Here is a 25,143-nt window from a genome sequence, read left to right on the forward strand (position 1 = left end):
AGGGGGAACAGTCAAAATTGGTTACTGTTCAGTTGAACTGTACCCAGTGCGAGTGCACCCTTTTTCCACTCAGTAGTGTAGATCCAATACAGAAATAACGGTTTAAAGTTATTTCTGTCTTGCCCTGTCCTGCCCTGATCTGACCACTTCTGTCTACAACAGTTTACTTTCATCCACACTGGACTCTCTTGCTCCTCTCATTACACGAAGTGTCAGGCCCCGACCATTAGAACCTTGGCAGACTGACAACACCATTAATCCTTAATGACATAACCACGTGCTGAAGTAAAACCAAATCCCGGCAAGCATTCGCCCTATATAAATCTGTCTTCTTAAAATACAATTCCTCCCTCCATGCTGCCAAACAAGCCTACTTTGCCACTCTCATTAATACTCTGTCATCCAGTCCTCTCCATTTCTACTCTACTTGTAACTCTCTACTTTCTCCACCACCCAGTAACTCATTGCTCATGAGATTGCCAATCACTTAAAAAAAAAGATTGATGCAATTTTTTTTTTTTGCATCTTCACTGCACAGACATCTATCCCAGTTAGCATACCACATACAGCACCACCCACCTCTTTTGAACTTGCAACTACCGAAGAGGTCTCTAAAGTTTTCTCAGAAGCCCATAACATAGAGTGCGCTAATTCCCAAATTAAAACCTATGATAAATATTGTGCATTAAAACACCATCTGTGTGACCATAAACACTGCAATCCTCAACAACATTGACAACAAACTACATAAAATAATGCACCATTAAATACATTAAAATAAAAACTTGAAAAATATAATAGCAGCGTCCACACGTGAAAAAGTAAACAGTCCTCAACCACTTCCCTACCGTGCATAGTCACATGACGGCGGCAGGAACCCTTTGTCCCTCCAGGCCACTGTCATATGATGTCTTCTCTTCCTGAGCCTCTAGGGGGCGCGCGCGCCAGCCGCGTCACTAGGCACCCGGTGCGCGCGCCTGCAATGTCCGCCGGGCACCCGCGATTGCCCGTGAACACAGCAGGACCGTGGATCTGTGTGTGTAAACACACAGATCTACGTCCTGTCAGAGGAGAGGAGACCGATGGTGTGTTCCCAGTACAGAGGAACACCAATCGGTCTCCCCCTTGTGAGTCCCCTCCCCCTACAGTTAGAATCACTCCCTAGGAAACATAATTAACCCCTCGATCACCCCCTAGTGTTAACCCCTTCCCTGCCAGTCACATTTACACAGAAATCAGTGAATTTTTTATAGCACTGATCACTGTATAAATGTGAATGGTCCCATAATAGTGTCAAAAGTGTCCGAAGTGTCCGCCGCAATATCGCAGTCACAATAAAAATTGCAGATCGCCGCCATTACTGGTAAAAAAAAATAATAAAAATGCCATAAATTTATCCCCTATTTTGTAGACGCTATAACTTTTGCCCAAACCAATCAATATACGCTTATTGCGATTTTTTTTTTTTTTTTTTACCAAAAATATGTAGAAGAATACATAACTGAGGAAAAAAATTAGTTTTTTTTTTAAATGGGATATTCATTATAGCAAAAAGTACAAAATATTGTTTTTTCAAAATTGTCGATCTTTTTTTGTTTATAGCGCAAAAAATAAAAACCGCAGAGGTGATCAAATACCACCAAAAGAAAGCTCTATTTGTGGGGAGAAAAATTATCAAAATTTCATATGGGTACAGTGTTGCATGACCGCGCAATTGTCATTCAAAGTGTAACAGCGCTGAAAGCTGAAAATTGGTCTGGGCAGGAAGGGGGTGAAAATACCCTGTATTGAAGTGGTTAAATCCAACAGTGCTCCAAATAAGAAGTTCACAATTCCTGATACTTAAATAAGTGACTTCATCCAATCTACTATCCAACCACCTGTGATTCACATCTGTGTGCAGTGCGATCTCACTTTAATATTTTAACCTAAAAGGTCAATATCATGGTTTGGGTAATCAGATGACCCTGAGGAAGTGACGCAACAGATCGGAAGGGGCTTGTGACGTCTTTTCTGGTGTCTCCTAGACCCAGGAAAAAGGTGAGAGATCACTTAGAACTACCACTGCCATCTTGTATTGGATTAACTTGCTATTTTTCAAGATGTGTCAAATGTCAGTGTATTAAAGCAGAGTTCCCCCCAAAAGTGGAACTTCTGCTTATTTGCTTCCTCCCCCTCTTCAGTGCCACATTTGGGAGGGGAGACGGGTCTCTGTCCCCACTTTCGGGATACAGCCCCACGGCACCATCCCTCGGAAGTTCAGCCCACCTCCTCATTCCGCCACCGCCGTGCCAATTAGAAAGCATAGCGCACACTAGGGAACCGTCTGTGAAGCCGAAAGGCTTTACTGCTAGTTTCCTTTAGTGGAGATGGCGGCAGCAGCACCTGACAGCCGATCTTCGGTGCCAACATCACAGAATCCCTGGAGAGGTAAGTGTCCATATATTAAAAGTCAGCAGCTACAGTATTTGTAGCTGCTGACTTTTAATTTGTTTCCCTAGGCTGGAACACCTATTTAAGGAGATGTTTTAAATAAAATACAGAGTTTTGATATATTGCATGATGAGAAAATTTATTTTTATTTGAGTAAAAATTGTTGGAAAGGAGACATCTCCCTTAATAGGAGAATCATTTGCAGAGGAGGACCTAAAAGGATGTGGAGAGAACCAACCTTATTGATTACCCAAACCGCGATATTGACCTTCTAGGTCAAAATATTAAGGTGAGCGTGCACTGCACACAGAGGTGAAGCACAGGTGGCTGGATAGTAGATTGGATGAAGTCACTTATTTAAACATCAGGAATTGTGAACTTCCTATTTGGAGCACTGATCACGTTGGATTTAAGGACTGTTTACTTTTTCACGTGTGGATTCTATTAATGATGTTTTGTTCAAGTTTTTATTTTGATGCATTTACTGGTGGATTATTTTATGTAGTTTATTTCATTGTTGTTGAGGATTGCAATATTTATGGTCACACAGATGATTTTTTAATGCACAATATTTATCATTGGTTTTAATTTAGGAATGAGCGCACCACTATGTTATGAATTTATTTGCTTTCAATTTTAGTAAGAGAATGCACTGAACTGGTGATTGCAAGAGTTCGTGATTTGCCACAAATTAGCACACCGCACAATTTTATTCTTGATTTAGCAGTGCATGAGTATTTAATCACATTCATTTCTCAGAAGCCCACCTGTCTTACCACCTGTCCGTTAGACCCTATTTCCTCACAACTACTATGGTCACCCTCTTCTATCCTATGCTCCCTTACTCACATTTTCAATCTCTCCCTCTCTACTGGCACCTTCCTCTCCCCACTAAAACATGCACTGATCAACCCCATAATTAAAAAGCCCTCATTGGACCCCATCAGCCTGAACAACTTAAGACCCATCTCCTTGCTCCGGTTTACCTCTAAAATTTTAGAACACTTGGTCTACAACTGTCTGAGCTCCTATCTCACTGACAAAAACCTTCTTGACCCCTTACAGTCCAGCTTTCGCTTACTACACTCCACTGAAACTGCCATACTAAAATTCACTTATGATTTACTAACTGCTAAAACTGATGACCACTACTCCATACTCATACTACTAGACCTCTTTGCAGCCTTTGATACTGTAGACCATCCCCTCCTCCACTCCCTTTGCTTTCAAGACTCTGCTCTCTCCTGCTTCTCCTCCTACCTATCAGAGCGCTTCTTCAGTGTTACCTATATCTCTGTCTCCTCCACTCCACTTCCTCTTTCTGCAGGGGTCCCCCAAGGTTTTGTCCTCGGACCCCTCCTCTTCTCCATCTACACCTCCTTCCTTGGTCACTTGATAAACTCCCATGGCTTCCAGTACAATCTCTATGCTGATGACACCCAAATCTGTTGCTCTACTCCTCACCTCACTCCTTCAGTCTCCTCTTGCATTACTAACCTACTAACTGACATATCAGCATGGATGTCATACCACTTCCTCAAACTCAATCTTTCTAAAACTGAGCTCATAATATTCCCCCCCTGCCCATGCCCCCTCCGCTGACTTCTCTATCAAGATCAATAATACAACCATCTGTCCCTCCCCTCATGCCAGGATGCTAGGTGTAACCCTGGACTCTCACCTGTCCTTTAAGCCCTAAATACAATTGCTGTCCAAATGTTGTAGACTTCACCTTCGTAACATCTCCAAAATATGCCCCTTTTTAACCTTTGAAATCACTAAGCAACTTATTCACTCCCTTGTTTCATCTGCCTTACCAACCACTCAGTGTCTGGCACCCCTCTCTGCCAATTCCTGCACTGGCTTTCCATTGCCAAATGAATAACATTTAAAACACTATCAATAACATACAAAGTCATGTACAACTCTGCCCTGAGCTACATCACCGATCTTGTCTCCAAATATTACCCAAGCTGTCCTCTCTGCTCCTTTCAAGACCTCCTGCTCTCTAGCTCCCTTGTGTCCTCCTCCCATGTTCATCATTTCCCAGAGCCTATCCCATTCTCTGGAACTCACTACCATCCCAATCTGTGTGGCTATCTCTTACTCTGTCCATCTTTAGGCAATCCCTGAAAACTCATCTCTCAAATGAAGAATATCCTGCATTCAGCTAATAACCAAATTTTCTATCCCTCCCATCAGTTCATGCCTCACAGTTATTACCTTTTTGTTCCACCAGCCACTCACTAATAAATTGCAAGCTCGCAGAAGCAGGGCCCTCCTAACCCTATTGTATTGAATTGCATTGTTGCTATATTGTCTCCCCTTATTTTTTAAAGTGCTGCGCAAACGGTTGGCGCTATAAAAATCCAGTATGCTAATAAAGTTAAAGTAAACCTGTCACAAATCTGGGCAATTTAAACCGAGCATATGTTGAAGGCACATAAGCAGGATTTGCCTTCTTTGGCAGCTGTGCATTGAAATGATCAGAGCTGTGGACAACTTTTATCAGCTTTCTAATCCCCCTTCCACATCCCTAGCTTTCCTATTTGTCTTTTATTGTAAATCAAGACACATTATTTGTGTTTTAATGACCAATAGGAAACTGTGGTGGTTGGGGGGTGTTAAGGCAAGTCTAAGTTTGATTTTCACAAAAAATGGAGTTGAGATATTTTTAAAACTTCAACTGCCCATACTCCTGTATCTAGTCTTTCTGCTTTTACATTTTTGTCTCTGTACCATTGACGCCTCTGACAGGTTTACTTTTAGTTATCCATGTAATGCTGCAAAATTAACTAAAAATATTGTCTGTGACTCTACAAAAGGAACTTGTGTGCATGATGTATTACTGGTAAGCTGTTTTTAAGTAGGGCTGATGCTTCAGAGCATGACTTGTATAACTTGATGGAGCATTGAGACTTTAAGAGCCTTATGGTCAACGTCTTTTAAATGAGCCTGTGCTTCTGCTTGTAAAGTCTTGTAAAGTCTAATGGCATGACAAAATAATGACAGATTTGCAGAATTATATATTTAATCCACTCTACCGTATAGCTTAGTTTTTTTTTGTTTTTTTTTTTTTTCAAATCGTACTACATGATAAAACCTATTTAACATTTGTTTAACTTGGTTTTATATTGATAGTTGAAACATTTACATACAGAAAAGCATATTTAAAACTGTTCACACAAAAGAAATATTTTATCTGCTCTCATTAAGAACAGGGGTTCTTGGCTTTGCAATGAAAATCCTTATTTTATTTTTCTTTGATCTAAGTTTAAACATATAAACTGTAGGAATGGGCAATATAGTAACATTTGCATACTCTTAAAAATGTCAAACATAATGTAAAACTCAATAAAAAAAATACTTTTATAGTATTAGAAATGCTGTTTTATTTGGCATCTACATAACCCTATAGGTCCTTCATAGGCACAACAAGTTTGCTATTCCTGGATCTTACAATACATTAAGTTTCTATCACAGTGTAATGTATACAGGAAAAAGAGGCAGCTGACCATAAAGATGGTAAAAATTTTGAAATCCGTATTCAGAAACAGGAAATAATTTGGGCCATAATGAAAAAACGAATGTACTGTCAATTGCAAAATAGTCCCTTCGAGGTCATGGATAACAATTCACTTATGTTGAAGAAAATAATATGAAACCTCTTACAAAATAAAAATACTCAAATTAAAAATACATTTTCCATTGACTTAATATACAAATAAGACATTATTCAGAGCATATATCTACTAATTTATCAAAGGCATTATTCTTCTGTTGTTTTCAAGACCCCTTCATACCTGGAGTTAAGCTTTAGCAGACTGCTAACACTTTATTTCTCTAATGTAAAGGCTCAGTCCTATTAATATTACAATAAAAAGTATACAAATTGTGCTCAGAGACTGTATGTAGCGGCTACAACTTCACTAGACACATAGTGCAAAACATGAAATAAACAATAGTGCAGCACTCAAAGTGATGTGTGGAACTGAAAACAATATAAGACCTTAGTTAAAAGATCTCAATAGCATATGTAGCAATAACTCACGGTGGAGCTGCTGATTTAAAGCGGGCTGTTTCCGTGACCTTTTTACCTGTAGTTTCACCAATACCAGATTTAGAGTCCACGTTGAACTTATCATCTAACAATGTAGGCACCAGTCACTTAAGTAATTTTTCAATGCTTTAATAGGAGATAATTGGAAGAAGTAGCAGGAAAGAGGTAGAAGAAGAGTTGCAGGGAAGTTCAAATACCTTTTCTTGTTGTAGCACTAAGTAATTGAAATCTCAGGTATGAATATATCTTCGGTTCAGGATTAAATCTTTGCTCGCCCAGCGCTACACATAAATAATAAAATGAATTAATATATAATTCAATATACAGTTGGGCTCATAAGTTTACATACCCTGGCAGAATTTATGATTTCTTGGCCATTTTTCAGAGAATATGAATGATAACACAAAAACTTTTCTTTCACTCATGGTTAGTGTTTGGCTGATGCCATTTATTATCAATCAACTCTGTTTACTCTTTTTAAATCATAATCACAACAGAAACTACCCAAATGACCCTGATCAAAAGTTTAAATACCCTGGTGATTTTAGCCTGATAACATGCACACACGTTGACACAAAGGGGTTTGAATGGCTATTAAAGGTAACCATCCTCACCTGTGATCTGTTTGCTTGTAATTAGTGTGTGTGTATAAAAGGTCAATGAGTTTCTGGACTCCTGACAGACTCTTGCGTCTTTCATCCAGTGCAGCACTGATGTTTCTGGATTCTGAGTCATGGGGAAAGCAAAATAATTGTCAAATGATCTGGGGGAAAATGTAGTTAAACTGTATAAAACAGGAAAGGAATATAAAAAGATATCCAAGGAATTGAGAATGCCAATCAGCAGTGTTAAAACTCTAATCAAGAAGTGGAAAATGAGGGGTTCTGTTGAAACCAAACCACGGTCAGGTAGACCAACTAAAATTTCAGCCACAACTGCCTGGAAAATTGTTCGGGATGCAAAGAAAAACCCACAAATAACTTCAGGTGAAATACAAGACTATTTTAAAACGTGGTGTGGCTGTTTCAAGATGCACAATAAGGAGGCACTTGAAAAAAGCTGGGCTGCATGGTCGGGTCCCAGAAGAAAGCCATTACTACGCAAAATATCCCACTTACAATGTGCCAAACAGCACAGACAAGCCTCAAACCTTCTGGCACAAAGTCATTTGGATTGATGGGACCAAAATTGAGCTCTTTGGCCACAACCATAAACGCTACATTTGGAGAGGAGTCAACAAGACCTATGATGAAAGGTATACCATTCCTACTGTGAAACACGGAGGTGGATTGCTGATGTTTTGGGGATGTGTGAGCTACAAAGGCACAAGAAATTTGGTCAAAATTGATGACAAGATAAATGCAGTATGTTATCAAAAAATATTGGAGGAACATTTGCATTCAATAGCCAGGAAGCTGCGCATGGGTCGTACTTGGACATTCCAACATGACAATGATCCAAAACACAAGGCCAAGTCGACCTGTCATTGGCTACAGCAGAATAAAGTGAAGGTTCTGGAGTGGCCATCTGTCTCCTGACCTCATTATCATTGAGCTACTCTGAGGAGATCTCAAACGTGCAGTTCATGCAAGACAGCCTGAGAATTTACAGGAACTGGAGGATTTTTGCCAAGAGGAATGGGCAGCTTTACCATCTGAGAAGATAAAAAGCCTCATCCACAAATACCACAAAAGACTTCAAGCTGTCATTGATGTTAAAGGGGGCAATACGCAGTAATAAGAACTGGGGTATGTAAACTTTTGATCAGGGTCATGTTAGTAGATTCTGTTGTGATTACGATTTAAAAAGAGTAAACACAGTTGATTGATAATAAATGGCTTCAGCCAAACACTAACCATGAGTGAAAGAAAAGTTTTTGTGTTCTCATTCATATTCTCTGAAAAATGGCCAGGAAATCAGAAATCCTGCCAGGGTATGTAAACTTATGAGCACAACTGTATCTATGCAGTTGGACTGGATTGTATATAATGACTATTTGAATATTTCACAATTCAAGTTTAGGTGTGCTTTGTATTGTAGACACTTCCAGTCCAATGGACACTTTCTCCTTTACTTTCTCCTTACTTTCTAAAATATATTAGTGTAATTTAGTAAATATTATGCTGGCTCATTTTCCAGCTATTCAAACCAGTCAGCAATTTTTATGACTGGTTCAGTATATGTGACGGTTAGTTGATAATGAGGCTCAGAACGCATATCCGGTTCCATTTAGTAACTCCTTTTTATGATGGCCGGATGTTGCGCACTGACGCACGCGATTGAATATCATCTCATTTTTTCCCTATTTTCTATTGTAAATTGAGAACGAGGCATGATTTACACGCCTGAGTGCCATTTAGATTTTTTTCAGAATCTATTGGAAGCTTACAATGAGACGTGGAATGCACGCCCACGCCCTATTGGAACACCTCGTAATCACAATTCAGGTGATTCTTTTTACCAATTTAGAAGGGAATTTTGATTGGACTGTAAGTTTATATATATATTGCAGTGATCAGACATGATGCCCACACCCCAGATGATGTCCATTAGGATGAAATGCGTCGGGTGGTGCTCGTGATGTCATTGCAATCCTTTTTTCCTTTTTCCATGGACTTGATGATTGAATATATAGCGATATTTTAAGTGGATACATGCAAGTATACATCTGTTTTTACAAATAAATGTTCTGATACGGTTTTACACTATGTGCAGTTGCTTGCTGTTTCCTCTATACATGTTCGAGAATTGCTTGCCAGTTTGATGTGGTCCTCTATGTGTCAGGAGCCTGCCTTCTGAAAGTTGCATCCTTTCATCCAACTCTGGGCTAGTGGATTTCCCTATCATCTATCTGGGAGTGCTGAATATGACTGGGGTGATCCCCCATAACTGCGTGGTTGACTCAATATATACCAGTATATGAGTCCATATTTTCTGGTAAGCGTGTTGACCTCACAAAATAGTGGTGGATTACACAGTGATGGTAAAGTCTGATTATATCTCGTCTCTTCACGGCTGACTTCTGCACAACTTATGGGAATCATTTCCTATGATGGACAATTACACTAAGATGTTTTTTACTTATTTATACATTTTGGTTGGGAATTTTTTGGACTATATTATATCACCTGTATATTCCTAACCTCCTATATTTTTTCACACATACCTTGCTTTTGATGCATATATTTTTTATGATTTGCTTGAACTTTCTGCCATTATACACTGGCACATTATTCAAAGGACTCAAAAAAGCACCTTGAGATAATTCACTTTATTATTTATGCTATTGAGATCTTTTAACTAAGGTCTTATATTGTTTTCAGTTCCACATATCACTTTGAGCGCCGCACTATTGTTTATTCTATTAATATTACAGTTTTGGATAGATACCAATGAGATGAACCATCATGGCTTTTTTTATATATCTCAGTGATTCAAGCTGCAGCATCTTGGCACTTGAATTCTGAAATTGGACATTATGGAGGAGTCCTTTTAAAAGACTGTGGCAATCTGGGATGAAGGCAGAGTTGGGGTCTCCAGCAAGAAGGACTCCTTGCTGGTGTCCCTAAGACATAACCAGCCACCCGCTGATTTGGCCCACTTTCATTTACACATAAGTGCGGCTTCAAACTTGGGCGGACTGACCCATAAGTGCACTTTGCTTTTTACCCTTCACCTGCTCGCCCCAGCTAAAGTACACCACTATCTCCAGATGCAAACTTACCTCAATTCCATGGCTATGGCCTCTGGCATTTTTATTTCTGCAAAACCAATGTCTGCTGGCTGCTTCTGCACAGTGGATTCCCATGGACTTCTATGCACTTCCCATTTCATGAATTACTGTCTGTAAACTAGACGTGAGGAAAAAATTATACAATCAGCATTGAAAATTTGACAGAGGTTCAAAACCATCCCGGGACCACTCAAATTAAAAGAAACATGTAGCTGAAGTTCAATATGGTATGCCTTGTTGTATCTTGGCAATTGTTTTGTAGTGGCAGCATCTCTTGTTTGATTTGTAAAGCTGCATGGGTTTTACTGTTACTGTTTTTACAACATTGATGATTTTTTTTTTGCTACATCCTCCCTGGCCTACCTGTAGTGACATTTTGTTTATACCATGGACTTTCAAATAGCTTATCTTCATTTGACACCATGAGTAGATTCCCTCGAGCCTCTGCCCCACCACGCCAAGATGATTGATGAAAGCTGACCAGTGGTTTGAGAGTGTGGAGGTATCCTAATTGTTCTCTGTCTCTTAACCCGTGTTTGCCATGGTTTTGGCTTTCTACCCTGTTCTTCACTCCTAATACATTACAGATCTTTTTCTACTGACTGGATTCCTCCAAGATCCTTTAAACACATTGTGGTTGATTTACTAAAACCGGAGAGTGAAAAATCTGATGCAGCTGTGAATGGTAGCCAATCAGCTTCTAAATTTAGCTTGTTCAATTAAGCTTTGACAATAAAACCTGGAAGCTGATTTCTATGCAGACCTGCACCAGACTTTGCGGTCTCCAGTTTTAGTAAATCAACACGATTGTGTTCTTCTGCAATGATCATAAATATTCTCAACAATCACACTTGCACCTCTGTAATGAGAGGCTGCCATTGTTAAACTCTGAAAATCCTAGTTGTCTGTCATGCTGACTGCCTTTAGCCTCTGTACTGTTGGGTGATTCACCTGAAACAAGCATCCAGATAAGGAATTTTCATTTTATTATGAGTGTCCCAACCTGCTTGCTTGTTCTGAGTTATGACAATACTAAAAATGAGGGGTTGCTCATAACAGCCAGACACCCATAATTTTCAGTAGGAGATCATCAGTGGCATCCCGCTCATTTATCATGAAAAGTTTACATAAAAGGCCAATTCTAGTTCATATTTTGTTGGTTTCAAACAATAAGCTAGTGAAAAAGCCACCTCTTTGTAAAATTCGTACTTTTGTGCAAATGAAGCAGTAAGAAAAATTTGATCAGTTCCACACCAGATACCTTCTTCTTTTTTTTTTTTGAGCATCTGCTATGGGAATTTCCACTAACTTCCTATCCCTGTGGTACCCCAGTAATTGCTGTGAGCTGAATGTCCGGTTACATGTGCATTCCTCATACATGTCTATGAGGAATCCAATAGAGAGGCCTAGGGAATCCTCCAAAGGAGTAAGCGGAGAAACGGGAAGTGTGCGCTGTAATCAGATAATGGAATTAACTTTTCTCCACCATTTAAAAAACTAAATAAAAATCATCTGCCATTCCAGTCATCTCCGTTCCACACTTTTTAAGGCAATATTAACATCCATCTTGTAGCAAATTTGGTTCTGCTGAAGTACCAGAATGTTGAGAATCTCTATGGTCATTTGAATGCTTCTTTGTTAGCATATGGAACAATTTAGCTAATTGATTTCTTTTTTAAATGACGCTTTGTCATCAATTACTTTTTGTGATTAAATATTCCTCCTTTTATGGGATAATGTATATTTACATGGAGCTGTCTGTTTTCGTCTCTGTTGACTTACAAGCCTCTTTCTGTCCTTCTTCTTGTTTCTTAATGTAAATTCTCCAATAATTAAGATGCTTCTGCTTGCATTTTATGTGACATGAATATATTTCAGCACATGCATGTTTGTTTGTCTTTATTTTGGCTTTGTGACAAGACTGCATTTAACAAGATACTATGTGGTTAAAAAAAAAAAAAAATACTCAGCATTGGTGATCCACAAATCTATTAAAACAGACGTCTACATGTTTTTCCACATGGCTACATTATCTAATGCAATTGGAATTCTAGGGAAATGCAACTCTACAATGAAAGTAGGACAGTATAGGCTAAATTCACAAAATCCTCATAAGGTTTGGTCAGTTGAGCCAAATCGCACTAAACTAAGGTGTGAGCTGGAAGAAAATCACTCACAGTTATTACCAGCTTCCTCAGTGGTCCATCAGGTAAGAGATACTCATACTGTACCTACATTGGTCCAATCTAGACTAATGTAAGTATGCAACAAAGATTATTCCTGGAGTATAGCAGTTCTCATACAAACTAAAGCCCCTTGGAACAGGCCATTAAGAAGATGTGTTTGCTAAATTAGGTTGTGTTACTACCACTTACAAACTGGAGTCTTCTACCTCTGGTTTGTGAGATTTAACTGAATAGGTTGCAATCCATTGCCAAATTTAGACAACCTACTGCTCTAGGCTCAACTGAATAATGACTCTTTTGTACAAGCTCCGACACTTGTGTCATGTGATTATTTTATTAAAAAGTACTTCTAGAAAGATGCATTGGAGACAGTAGGCTGTCAGCACATCTCCTTCATCCCCTTCCCCTACAGTTCTCTTCCCTGGAAAAAGTTATTACACTTTGAAAATGTTGAGGACTGGTGCTGCCCCTTCTAACTATGCTGTCCAAGCCACTGAACCTTTAAGTGCTATTATGGTAAATACTACCCTAATAAAAACCCATAGCCTTTATTCAGTATTCAGTAATCACTTAAGCGACTCGACTTGTCCATAGTCTTTGATCTGAACTTGTGTCCATGAAATCAGTTTGACATCAGTTTCGGACACTGCTATCATTCAGAATTCACTGACTAGTGCATTTGATCTGCATTTGATCTGTTGCTGACCACTTCATGACCTACATTTGACATCCTTCCAATGGGTTTTGCAATCCTCTAGACTTGTATGGGAATGCAAATCCCACTTGAAGTGAACGAAAACCCCGTGGACACAAGCTCTTAAGGAAACCAAACCCACATTGGTCACTATGAGTACCGGTGTTCCATCAGATTTGGCGACCCGTCAAATTTTGTAACGGAAGTGACGTTCTGAGATGGCCATCTTGGTACACCAGTAAACAGTAAGGATACAGTGAGAAGGCCGGCAAGCCACCATCTTTTTACACCCACCGGAGTCCTGCATTTCACACTTTTTTTTTTTACCAGTTAACTGAGCTTATATAGTGTAATACAGTCTTTTGAAATACGTGTGTTTTCATGTTGAATTTTAAAAGCAGCGGCAAGCGTGCTGATCTCACAGGTTTGCTGAATCTGACAGAAAACTGCTGCTTTTAAGATTCAACAAACATCAAAGCAGACGGATTTCAAAATCCTGTATTTCACTATACAAGTTCAGTTTATTGGTAAAAATAAGTGTGAAGACTCCGGTGGGTGTAAAAAGATGTCCGCTTGCCACCTTTTTACTGTTATCCTTACTGTGGGCGACTGCAGGGTGTACCAAGATGGCCGTGACGGAACGTCACTTCCGTTACAAAATTTGATGGATCACCTAATCTGACAGAACACCTGCACTGTACACATTGATCTCATTGGATCGCATGTACACTGTGCACTCGCTGCTCGTGTGTATGAGCCTTACTGAAGAATCTTGCCTGTGCGGACAGAACAAAACTGGACATGAGTGTAAATGAACTGTAAAACAAGTCCAAACTGTTTTCTGTGCTTCCTTATCTGCAGTTGCAATCTTTATCCACTAGTCTGACGTGTTAGTCTATTCAGTGTATCGCTTGGCTCATGTTTACAGCTACCTGGGATGAATTCCCCCAGACAGACTGACTGAATGTGTCATCCTTTTCAGTGTTCCATCATGTGGAAATGAGCGGTTATCTAATGTTTTTGGTTATTGGTAACGTGTTGCTTTACTTTTTGTTTTTTTCCTGTAGTGCTATTGAACAGTGGTAGAAGGCAGTGAAGATGATGGTAAGTAGACATTTACTACAACTTTACAATAATTATTGGATCATTGAGTTTTAATACTGAGAATGTGGCACTGATTTTTAGTGTTAATTATCTGTTAATAGCTAAAACTTTACTTGAATGATGTTTTAGCACCATACCATTATAACCACTACTATCACCCAGGGCTGGTGATATGGGGGGTACTCACAGGGCAAAAGCCATGGGCCATTGGGTACTTAAGGGGCCTCTAGGTTTTTAGTTTTGGGTTCTCTTCCCTGCACCTCACTTTACTCCTCTAGGCACAGCTGCAGCAGCTATAACAATTTCAGTGGCTGCCAGGAAGGTGCCACTTGTCTGTACACCATGTTGCCTGCAGCATGCATCCATCACTCTATTCCCACTGCCAGAAGCTAACTATCTAATGGTAACCCATCTTAGCTCCACCATTCAGTTATTTTTATTAGTAGTTGCTGCCACCTGGGATATTTATGCTCCCAGCCTCACCCTGCGAAGAGATTTTCTAGCTCACAAATGAAAACACTAGCAGACTGAGAGTTATCATCACTGGGGCAGGTTAACAGAGCAGTAACCCTTTAGGCGCACACAGTAGCCACCACCATGGGGTTAATTTACTAAGACTGAAGAGTGAAAAATCTGGTGCAGCTCTGCATGGTAGCCAAGCAGGGAAAAATGGATGAATGGCTGCACGCTCCAGAAGGATGCCAAAATCTTCATTGTAGTAATCAACAAATAAAAGCATATACAGTGCCTTGAAAAAGTATTCACACCCCTTGAAATTTTCCACATTTTGTCATGTTACAACCAGAAACGTATTTTATTGGGATTTTTACGATAGACCAACACAAAAGTGGCACATAATTGTGAAGTGGAAGGAAAATGATAAATGGTTTTCAAATTTTTTTTACAAATAAATATCTGAAAAGTGTGGCGTGCATTTGTATTCAGCCCGCTTTACTCTGATGCCCCTAACTAAAATCTAGTCACCTAATTAGGAAATAGAGTCCATCCATGTGTAATTGAATCTCAGTATAAATACAGCTGTTCTGTGAGGCCCTCAGAAGTTTGTAAGAGAACCTTTGTAAACAAACAGCATCATGAAGGCCAAGGAATACACCAGACAGGCCAGGTATAAAGTTGTGGAGAAGTTTAAAGCAGGGTTAGGAAAAAAAAATATAAGCTTTGAACATCTCACGGAGCACTGTTCAGGCCATCACCCGAAAATGGAAAGAGTATGGCACAACTGCAAACCTACCAAGACATGGCTGTCCACCTAAACTGACAGGACGGGCAAAGAGAGCATAAATTAGAGAAGCAGCCAAGAGGCCCATGGTAACTATGGAGTAGGGATGAGCTCGACGTTCAAGTCAAACATAAGTTCGACTCGAACATAGGATGTTCGCCGAACAGCAAATATTATAGGGTGTTCGCGGGAAAATTGGGCACTACGGAATGTCCCATAATAAACTGCAAGATCACAATGCATTGATGTCTGATGATTGGCCAAAGCATGCACCTGACTTGCATGCTTTGGCCAATCACAGCGTGCTCTGCTGCGAGAGCCATAATTGACCCACACTATATAAGGCTGCTTACATAGCGGCCATGTATAGTATGTGACTGTGGACGTAGATAGATTGAGCTAGATTAGGCAGGCAGGTTAGTTAGTTAGTGGCAGTGTATTTAGTGTGTGTCTGTGTGTGTATATGTATATATATATATATATATATATATATATATATATATATATATATATATATATATATATATTATACAGTCTAGAATATACTCTGCATTTAGTGTAGACTAGATATTCAGTGTAGACTCTATATTCAGTGCAGGCAGTGTAGTATATATAACACAGTGTATTGAAGTGGTTAAGGGGAACCATGCGCCCAAATTTTTTGAAAAAAATGGCGTGGGGGGTCCCCTCCAAAATCCACACCAGGCCCTTCAGGTCTGGTATTAATTTTAAGGGGAACACCGTGCCAAAAGACCACACCCCTCCGAGCAAGCAGCCATGGCAGGCCAGGAAAGGCTCCTGAACCATACCAGGCTGCTTGCCCTCAACATGGGGAGGGTGCTTTGGGGTCACGTGATGTCAGAAGGGGTCACCCGTTTCCATCAGCTGGTGGCCCGCCCTTGCCTATATAACAGCTGTCACTGAGAAAAGACAGAAGTTGGCAGGACGCCTCCCATCGAGGCAGAGCTTTATTTTTTTCTCTATTTTTTGGGTCCGGGCGCTGTGATTGACGATGGATGGACATCGTGGGACACTTTTTTTTTTTTTTAATAAAGGACTTGTCAAAAACTGTCTCCTGTCATTTTGACTTTTTTTACCCTTTTTTTGTTGATTGGGTAGGGGTACAATGTACCCCTACCCATTCACATAGAGGGGGGCCGGGATCTGGGGGCCCCCTTGTTAAAGAGGGCTTCCAGATTCCGATAAGCCCTCCGCCCGCAGGCCCCCACAACCTCCAAGCAACGGCTGTGGGGATGAGACCCTTGTCCACATCAACACCCTCCCCATGTTGAGGGCAAGTGGCCTGGTATGGTTCAGGAGGGGGGTCGCTCGCTCGTCCCCCCCCTTTTCTGGCCTGTCATGGCTGCTTGCTCAGATAAGGGTCTGGTATGGATTTTGGGAGGGCCCCCACGCCAATTTTTTTTTTTTTTTACATTTTGGCGTGAAGTTCCCCTTAATATCCATACCAGACCTTAAGGGCCTGGTATAAACTTGGGGGGAACCCAAGCTGACAATACATTACAGTAGAAAGCAATTTTAGAAATGTAATTTTGCTGCAGCACAGTAGAACACATTTTTATTGTTTCACTTGCTCCTTTATTAAAAAATAAAAAAATAAAAATGTCCCATGAAGTCCATTCATCATCTTCTTCTCTCGCTCCGACAGACCGAAAAAAAAAAAAAAGGCCGCGACCGACCCGCCTCCATGGGAAACTCCTGCTGTATGACTCGTCTTCACAGGTGACAGTTCTTTTATAACTGAGGGTGGGGCCACCCTCAGTTGACGCACAGGGACATCCCTATGGCTTCCCCCTTCGCGTCAGAGGGGGCGGGGCCACCCGGTGACATAACCGGTTCTAGGGAACCGCGTGGCCCCGCCCTCAATTATAAAAGAACCGTCACCTGAGTGGACAGTCATTACGGTGGGTGCCTCCCATGGAGGCGGATCGGTGGTGGCGTACGGGGGGGGGTTTTCGGTCCGTCGGCGGAGCGAGAGAAGAAGATGTACGGACTTCAGGGGACATTTTCATTTTTTAATTTTTTAATAAAGGACTTGTCCCAAGCCGTGTCTTGTCATTTTTACCATTTTGACACTTTTTTGTGAAATGGTAGGGGTACATTTGTACCCCGTTACCATTTCACTCAGGGGGGGAGGCCGGGGTCTGGGGGTCCTCTTGTTAAAGGGGACTTCCAGATTCCGATAAGCCCCCCCACCTGCAGACCCCCACAACCACCGGGCAAGGGTCGTGGGGATGAGGCCCTTGTCCCCAAAGCACCCTCCTCATGTTGAGGGCATGTGGCCTGGTAAGGTTCAGGGGGGGGCTGCTCTCTCATCCCCCCTCTTTTCCTGCGGCCTGCCAGGTTGTGTGCTCGGATCAGGGTATGGTATGGATTTATGGGGGGACCCCCACACCATTTTTTTTTTAATTTTGGTTCAGTGTTCCCCTTAATATTCATACCAGACCCAAAGGGCCTGGTAATGGACTGTGGGGGAATCCCATGCCGTTTTTTTTCAATTACTTTTATGTGTATTGCCGGGACCGACAATTCATTATAGCAGCGAGTACTTTTAAATGACTTTTTTTCCTTTTCCTTTAGGAATATTTCACTTTTATTGTTTCACTTTAAGCATTATTAAAATCACTGCTCCCAAAAAAACGGCAGTTTTTAAAACTTTTTTTGCATTGATACATGTCCCCTGGGGCAGGACCCAGGTCCCCAAACACTTTTTATGACAATACCATACATATAAGCCGCCTTTAAAATTGGCACTTTTGATTTCTCCCATAGACTTTTAAATGGTGTTCCGTGGCTTTCGAATTTGTCGCTAACACCCCAAATTGTTCGCTATTCGGCAAATAGGCGAACACCCGATGTTGGAGTCGAACTTACATTCGACTCGAATATCGGGCTCATCCCTACTCCTGAAAAAAACAGCTGTTTTAAAAACTTTTTTTGCATTGATACATGTCCCCTGGGGCAGTACCCAAGTCGCCAAACACGTTTTATGGCAATAACTTGCATATAAGCTTTTTTAAAAAAAAAATATTGATTTTTCATGTTCATGTCCCATAGACTTTAACAGTGTTCGCAGTTTGCACAAATTTTTTGTCTGTTTGCATGTTCTGGTGTGAACCAAACCGGGGGGGGGGTGTTCGGCTCATCCCTACTCTGGAGGAGCTGCAAAGATCCACAGCCACAGGACAACTATAAGTCATACATTCCATAAATTTGGCCTTTATAGAAGAATGGCAAGAAGAAAGTGCCGTTTGCAGTTTGCGAGAAGCCATGTGGGGGACACAGCAAACATGTGGAAGAAGGTGGTCTGGTCAGATGAGATCAAAGTTGAACTTTTTGGCCTAAAAGTAAAACGCCATGTGTGGCGGAAAACTAACACTGCGCATCACCCTGAACACACCATCCCCATGGTGAAACATAGTGGTGGCAGCACCATGTTGTGGGGATGCTTTTCTTCAGCTGGGACAAGGAAGCTGGTTAGAGTTGATGGGAAGATGGATGGAGCCAAATACAGGGCAGTCTTAGAAGAAAACCTGTTATGCCCCATACACACGGTCGGATTTTCCGACGGAAAATGTGTGATAGGACCTTGTTGTCGGAAATTCCGACCGTGTGTAGGCTCCATCACACATTTTCCATCGGATTTTCCGACACACAAAGTTTGAGAGCAGGATATAAAATTTTCCGACAACAAAATCCGTTGTCGGAAATTACGATCGTGTGTACACAAATCCGACGGACAAAGTGCCACGCATGCTCAGAATAAATAAAGAGATGAAAGCTATTGGCCACTGCCCCGTTTATAGTCCCGACGTATGTGTTTTACGTCACCGCGTTTAGAACGATCTGATTTTCCGACAACTTTGTGTGAGCGCGTGTATGCAAGACAAGTTTGAGCCAACATCCGTCGGAAAAAATCCATGGATTTTGTTGTCGGAATCTCCGAACAAAGTCCGACCGTGTGTACGGGGCATAAGTCTGCAAAAGTCTTGAGGCTGGGGCTGAGGTTCACCTTTCAGCAGAACAATGAACCTAAACATACAGCCAGAGCTACAATGGAATGGTTTCGATCAAAGCATATTCATGTGTTCGAATGGCCCAGTCAAAGTCCAGACCTAAACCCAATTTAGAATTTGTGGCAAGACTTGAAAATTGCTGTTCACAGACACTCTCCATCCAATCTGACAGAGCTTGAGCTATTTTGCAAAGAAGAATGAGCACAAATTTTACTCTCTAGATGTGCAAAGCTGGTAGAGACATACCCAAAAAGACTTGCAGTTGTAATTGCAGTGAAAGGTGGTTATACTAAATATTCACTCAAGGGGGCTGAATACAAATGTACACCACACTTTTCAGATATTTGTTTGTAAAAAATGTTAAACCATTTATCGTTTTCCTTCCACTTCACAATTATGTGCCACTTTGTGTTGGTCTATCACATAAAATCCCAATAAAATACATTTAGGTTTTTGGTTGTAACATGACAAAATGTGGAAAATGTCAAGGGGTATGAATACTTTTTCAAGGCACTGTACAGTACAGCAAGCACCAGGAGATAAGAAATGTAAAGTGTTTCACACAGATAACAGTACTTCATTGTGTTATGATTAAGCACGGTTATTTCCGTATAATGCATTAATATTTTTATCTCCTGGTGCTCGCTGTGCTGTATATGTGTCAGTAACCATGAATCAGACTGAGACAGAAGTGCAGTAAAAAGCCAGGGTTTGGTAACCAGAGCAGGTAGTCGGAACAAGCCAGTGAAACTGGAATCCAGAGATCAGCGTAATATAGGCATCAAACAGGATCAGGAACCAGAAGGGAAGCCAGGCAAAAGTCTTAACAGGAAAACACAGCAGAGTGTATCCGGATATGTTGACCAGGCAAAGGCACAGGAGATCTGATCCAGTCAGTTTAAATAGCCAGCAGGGCTGGCTGATGAGCAGGAAATGAAGACCAGGTGAGTCACTGTGGAATGAAGAGTACTGGCAATTAACCAACAGCTGAGCACTAGAGCTCTGAGAAGTAAGGGCTGAGCCCAGCCCTGACAGTATGCTTTATTTGCTGATCATTACAATAAAGATTTTGGCATCCTTCTGGACTGTGAAGCCATTTGTCTATTTTTCCCTTTTGATCTCGGAGGTGAGGCGGGCGGGAACCTCTGCTTTGGAAGCAACACTAGACTAGCAGCACTCGCACCTTGAGCGATATTTCCTCATCAATGGTAGCCAATCAGCTTCTAATTTCAGCTTGTTCAGCTAAGCTATGACAAAAAACCTGGATGCTGATTGGTTTCAATGTATAGCTGCACCATATTTTGCGCCTTACAGATTCAGTAAATCAACCCCCATGTGTCTTTTCACAGAAACATGCACCATTTACCGCATCTCCTGTTACAATTCTGACCTTGTAATATTTACTACCTGCTTACCATGGACTGTACTTATACTGCGACAGTGTATATATACATGATTCTACATTACTGGGTAGGGGCACATACGCGTCCACCCGCCAGGCTGTGCTGTGATTTATCACGGCACATGCTGATCATGCGGCTCAGCCAGTGATTGCCCGCTGGCACCCGGCTCTAAGTCTCAGGGAACTCGGCTCTGTGAGTGTAAACAGCACAGAGCTGTGTTCAGTGACAGGGAATCTAGTTGGTTTTTCATTCCCTGCTATGCAGGGAATGAAAACAACTAGATCCCCAGTAAAAGCAGTGCACAAATAAACACTTGTTAGGCACAGATTTAACCCCTTGGTTGCCCTAGATGTTAACCCCTTCCTGCCCAGTGTCATTAGTACAGTGACTGTGCATATTATTAGCATTGATCACTGTAATAATGTCACTGGTGATATCAGTGGCAGTTAGTTCCCACAAAACGTCAGTTAATGTCAGAATGAGTGCTGTCCTGCTGTAAGTCGTGGATCACCGCCTTTACTAGTATAAAAAAATAATTTCAGGCTATATCTCATAGTTTGTACACGCTATAAATTTAATGAAAACCAATAAATATACATTTATTGGGATATTCTTTTACCAAAAACATGTAGCAGAATACATTTTGGCCAAAATGTATTAAGAGATTATTTTTTTTTTTTTTTTTTTTTTTAGGTATAGGTTTTATAGCAGAAAGTAAAAAATATTATTTTTTTTTTTTCAAAATATGTCTGGCTTTTTTGTTTATGGCGCAAAAAATTAAAAAAACAGTGGTGATCAAATACCACCAAAAGAAAGCTCTATTTGTGGGGGAAAACCACTATACATTTTATTTGTGTACAGCATTGCATGACGGCGCAATTGTCAGTTAAAGTTACGCTGTGCCAAAAAGCAAAAAATTGCCTGGTTATTAAGGGGGAAATCTTCAGGAGGTCAAGTGGCTACTATGCTCAGACAGGAATGTAACAGAGTTTTACACTATAGTAGCTTCTTCAAAGAGCATTCAACGATTCAGCCCAATGATTTTTAAATATAATTTTAATAAAAAGCAAAGAAAACCAGGCAAGAAATATTTACTGAAACAATATTACAAAACAGACATAAGCAACAATAGAATAAAGGGGTTAAAAAGTGAAAAATTCTTAAGTGCAGTTCACCTGGTCTTTAGTTAGGTGAAGAGTTTGAATCACTTGCAGAGTGCAGAGGGGTGGATGTTAGATATGATGGAGAACTTTTTTTTTTTTATGCTTGGCTGACATATCTTGGCTGACATACCCTTAATGCCAACTATCCTGAATACATCTTAATTTCCATTTGACAAGAGTTCACAGTCCAACAACCATCATATTATTAGCAGAATGGAATTAGGGTTTGTTAGATGCCAAGTATATTATACTGTATTCTGTATATTGTTTTCCTATGAGGTCTAATGTGTCTGATTAGCCTTTTTTTTACAGTCTAATATGGGTATGTTTGGTATCCATTGGTATCTTTTTATACATTAGTGTTACTTTTCATGAAGGTAATTCAAAACAGAATTATGGAGATTGTATGAAACTTTTCTCTGTGCTGTTCAACTGTAGGTCAGATTAGGTCACTACCTCCAGTCTAACAGATGTGTATTCCATAAGCTGCTTTCTGACTGTTTACAACTTGGGTATTTAAGACAGGGCCGCATTAGAAATCTTCTGAAGACCCCCTAGTGGAGATTTATGACATTTCTGTATTCTTAGCTGATCTTTAGAATGTGTCACATTCTCTGGCTGCCTTGCATAAACAGGAGATTGGTTTGGACCTTCTTTTGTGTCACCAACTTGTGAATACTGGGGAAAATAATGGTGTTCAGTACTACTCCCCTATTCTCTCCACAAAGTTTGGGGTTCATCAGACTTCACTATTGTTGTCCTGCCACCCACTGGTTATAATAGCCTGGGGGGGGGGGGGAGTGGCTTGGGGGATTTATTGTTGTAATCTCCCATTTTGACTGGCATGGTTTATGGAGTGTGAGTTGAAATTTTGGGTCAGAAGGACCAAAGCACTGCAGTAACACATGGCAGCATCTTACAGGAATACTGCCATGTGTTACTGCAGTGCTTTGGTCCTTCTGACCCAAAATTTCCATTCGCACTCCATAAACCATGCCAGTCAAAATGGGAGATTATAATAAATCCCCCACGCCATGTGGCTGAGCCCCCTCTCGATCCAGCGATGTGCACGACTGCCTCGGCCATCCAGGACTCTCTCTCCTGATTGGCTGAGACACAGATGCGGCGCCGTTGGCCCCAGCTGCTGTCAATCAAAGTCAGTTAGCCAATCAGGAGAGAGAGGGGGTGGGACCGAACCGCGGCTCCTTGTCTAAATGGACATAGGGAGCAGCGGTTTAGCTTGGGTGCCCCTATAGCAAGCAGCCTGTGGGGGCACTTGACAGGAGGGAGGGGCCAGGAGAGCTAGCAAGGGACCTGAGAAAAGCTCTGTGCAAAAACCACTGAAACAGAGCAGGTAAGTATAACATGTTTGTTATTTTTAAAGGAGAAAAAAAACGAGAAGTTGAACATCCTCCTTCTTGTTTAGGATTAAAAGTAATATGTGTTTCATGCCTGCACCATGGAGATTGTGAAAGGGGATCTTGCACCAGTTTTTATAGATCACTTACCTCTGTTTACTTAGACAATTTAGATTTTATATATATATATATATATATATAAATATATATATATATATATATAAATATAAATATAATAACATTTTCCTCTTATAATTAATATAATTCCTTTTTACTTCTAGGCATGGTTTCATTCTCTGTGAAGTCATTACACCATTCTGTGCAGAATATCCACCTTCTGTAATACAGATACCAGGATCCTGCCTAACAGACTTTGCTGAGGATTCAAACATTCCTTTCAAGAACTATTTTACATGGGCCGTAGGAATAATGTTCACCGCCTGCGACAATACTTTTAATTGTTATGAACACACAAACCCTTCACTGCCAAGAAGTGATGCTATGCATAGCGCAACAGTGGAGTTAATAACAAGTGTTTACACTAGTGCTAATTTTTGTATCAAGAACTTTTGTATTTATACTCACTATTTATTATGGTATATTAGTTTTACATATTCTGTGTAAAAGAACATAAAAGGGGGAGGGGGCTAACTGCATACCATTTCAGTTTGTAAAAAAATCACTTGTATGGCTGGCAAAAGTAAACATTGTTTAATAAGAATCTTGTGTGCTCTGTTTATTCTATGCAGACAATATAGTCTTTTGAAATGATGCTGTTTCCAAAGGTTGGGACTCTTTGACCCGGGTAAGGCTGAGGGCACGGAGTGATATTGAACATAACACATTAAACCTTCTGAATAATACAATATGACGCAAATTATTTTCATTGGAGTAATATGGCCACAGCTTTATTAAATAACAACTTAATAAAAACCTTTAGGCTGGGTTCACATCTAAGCGGCATGCAGTTAACAGCAGGGGTCCGGTGCGTCCATGTTCTCCATTTCAGGGACAAATCGGGCCCGAATTCTTGCCTGAATTCGGCCCTGAAATGCAGCCACAGATGTAGAGTACCTCTGTGCAATCCGCTCCCCAGCTGCCCCGGAGATATGTGAACCGGCTCCATACAGAGCCGATCACAATCTCCTGTCTTGCGAATCGGGGAAACCCGCATCCAATTCACACTAGTATGAACCTAGCCTCAAAGCCAGGTCCTTGGCAGTGCCACTCAAAAACACATTTGTCGTTAGCTGTGTTTGTAGTTCATCATCCTGTGCTATTGAGGTTTATTTTTATTACACAGAATAAAAGAGATTGCACTTGAGTGCGGCCATCTAGCCTCGTTTCTTGTGCCACTCAATAACATGTTTCATTGAAAACCCATACTGGCCACCAGCCATCTACTACCGGCTCAGTAGGTACACACCAATAATTTTATACACCATTATTTACCTGGAATATCCTGTTCCTTTATAAACCCATACTGGCCACTAGCCATCTACAACCAGCTCAGTGGGTACATGCCAGTAATGTTTGCACCATTATTCACCTGGAATAAACCTTAGTAGGTACTTCATGAACACAACATAATCGTACATATTTCTGACCATTAAGGTTAAACCACTTGTTAAAACATTACCAACGATCTTACTTTTTTGGCACCATCTAGGACCCACCAATGCTGTGACAAAAGTACAATATGCCCCACAAGTCTGCCATTCTCTTTGCATGCCTC

The 25,143-nt window shown here is 40.8% G+C and overlaps 1 protein-coding gene across 11 annotated transcripts in view; it reads left to right on the forward strand.

The window, feature by feature from the left end:
- The window catches only part of PROM1 (prominin 1), a 340,751-nt gene extending 316,903 nt beyond the window's left edge, over positions 1-23,848 (forward strand). For 8 of the 11 annotated variants that reach the window (XR_012237091.1, XR_012237101.1, XR_012237102.1 and 5 more), the window contains 3 exons: positions 10,630-10,728; positions 14,174-14,210; positions 23,690-23,848. Coding sequence is in view for 3 of the 11 variants with exons in the window: in XM_073609697.1 (XP_073465798.1) it covers positions 14,174-14,192 (19 nt within the window). In the remaining 8 variants the exon portion in view is untranslated. The remainder of the gene's footprint in view (positions 1-10,629; positions 10,729-14,173; positions 14,211-23,689) is intronic. The other 3 variants (XM_073609697.1, XM_073609716.1, XM_073609733.1) reach the window with 1 other exon arrangement.
- The last annotated feature ends 1,295 nt before the right edge of the window (positions 23,849-25,143 follow it).

The sequence above is a fragment of the Aquarana catesbeiana genome, linkage group LG01 (assembly GCF_042186555.1).
Source record: "Aquarana catesbeiana isolate 2022-GZ linkage group LG01, ASM4218655v1, whole genome shotgun sequence".
Classification (NCBI taxonomy): domain Eukaryota; kingdom Metazoa; phylum Chordata; class Amphibia; order Anura; family Ranidae; genus Aquarana; species Aquarana catesbeiana.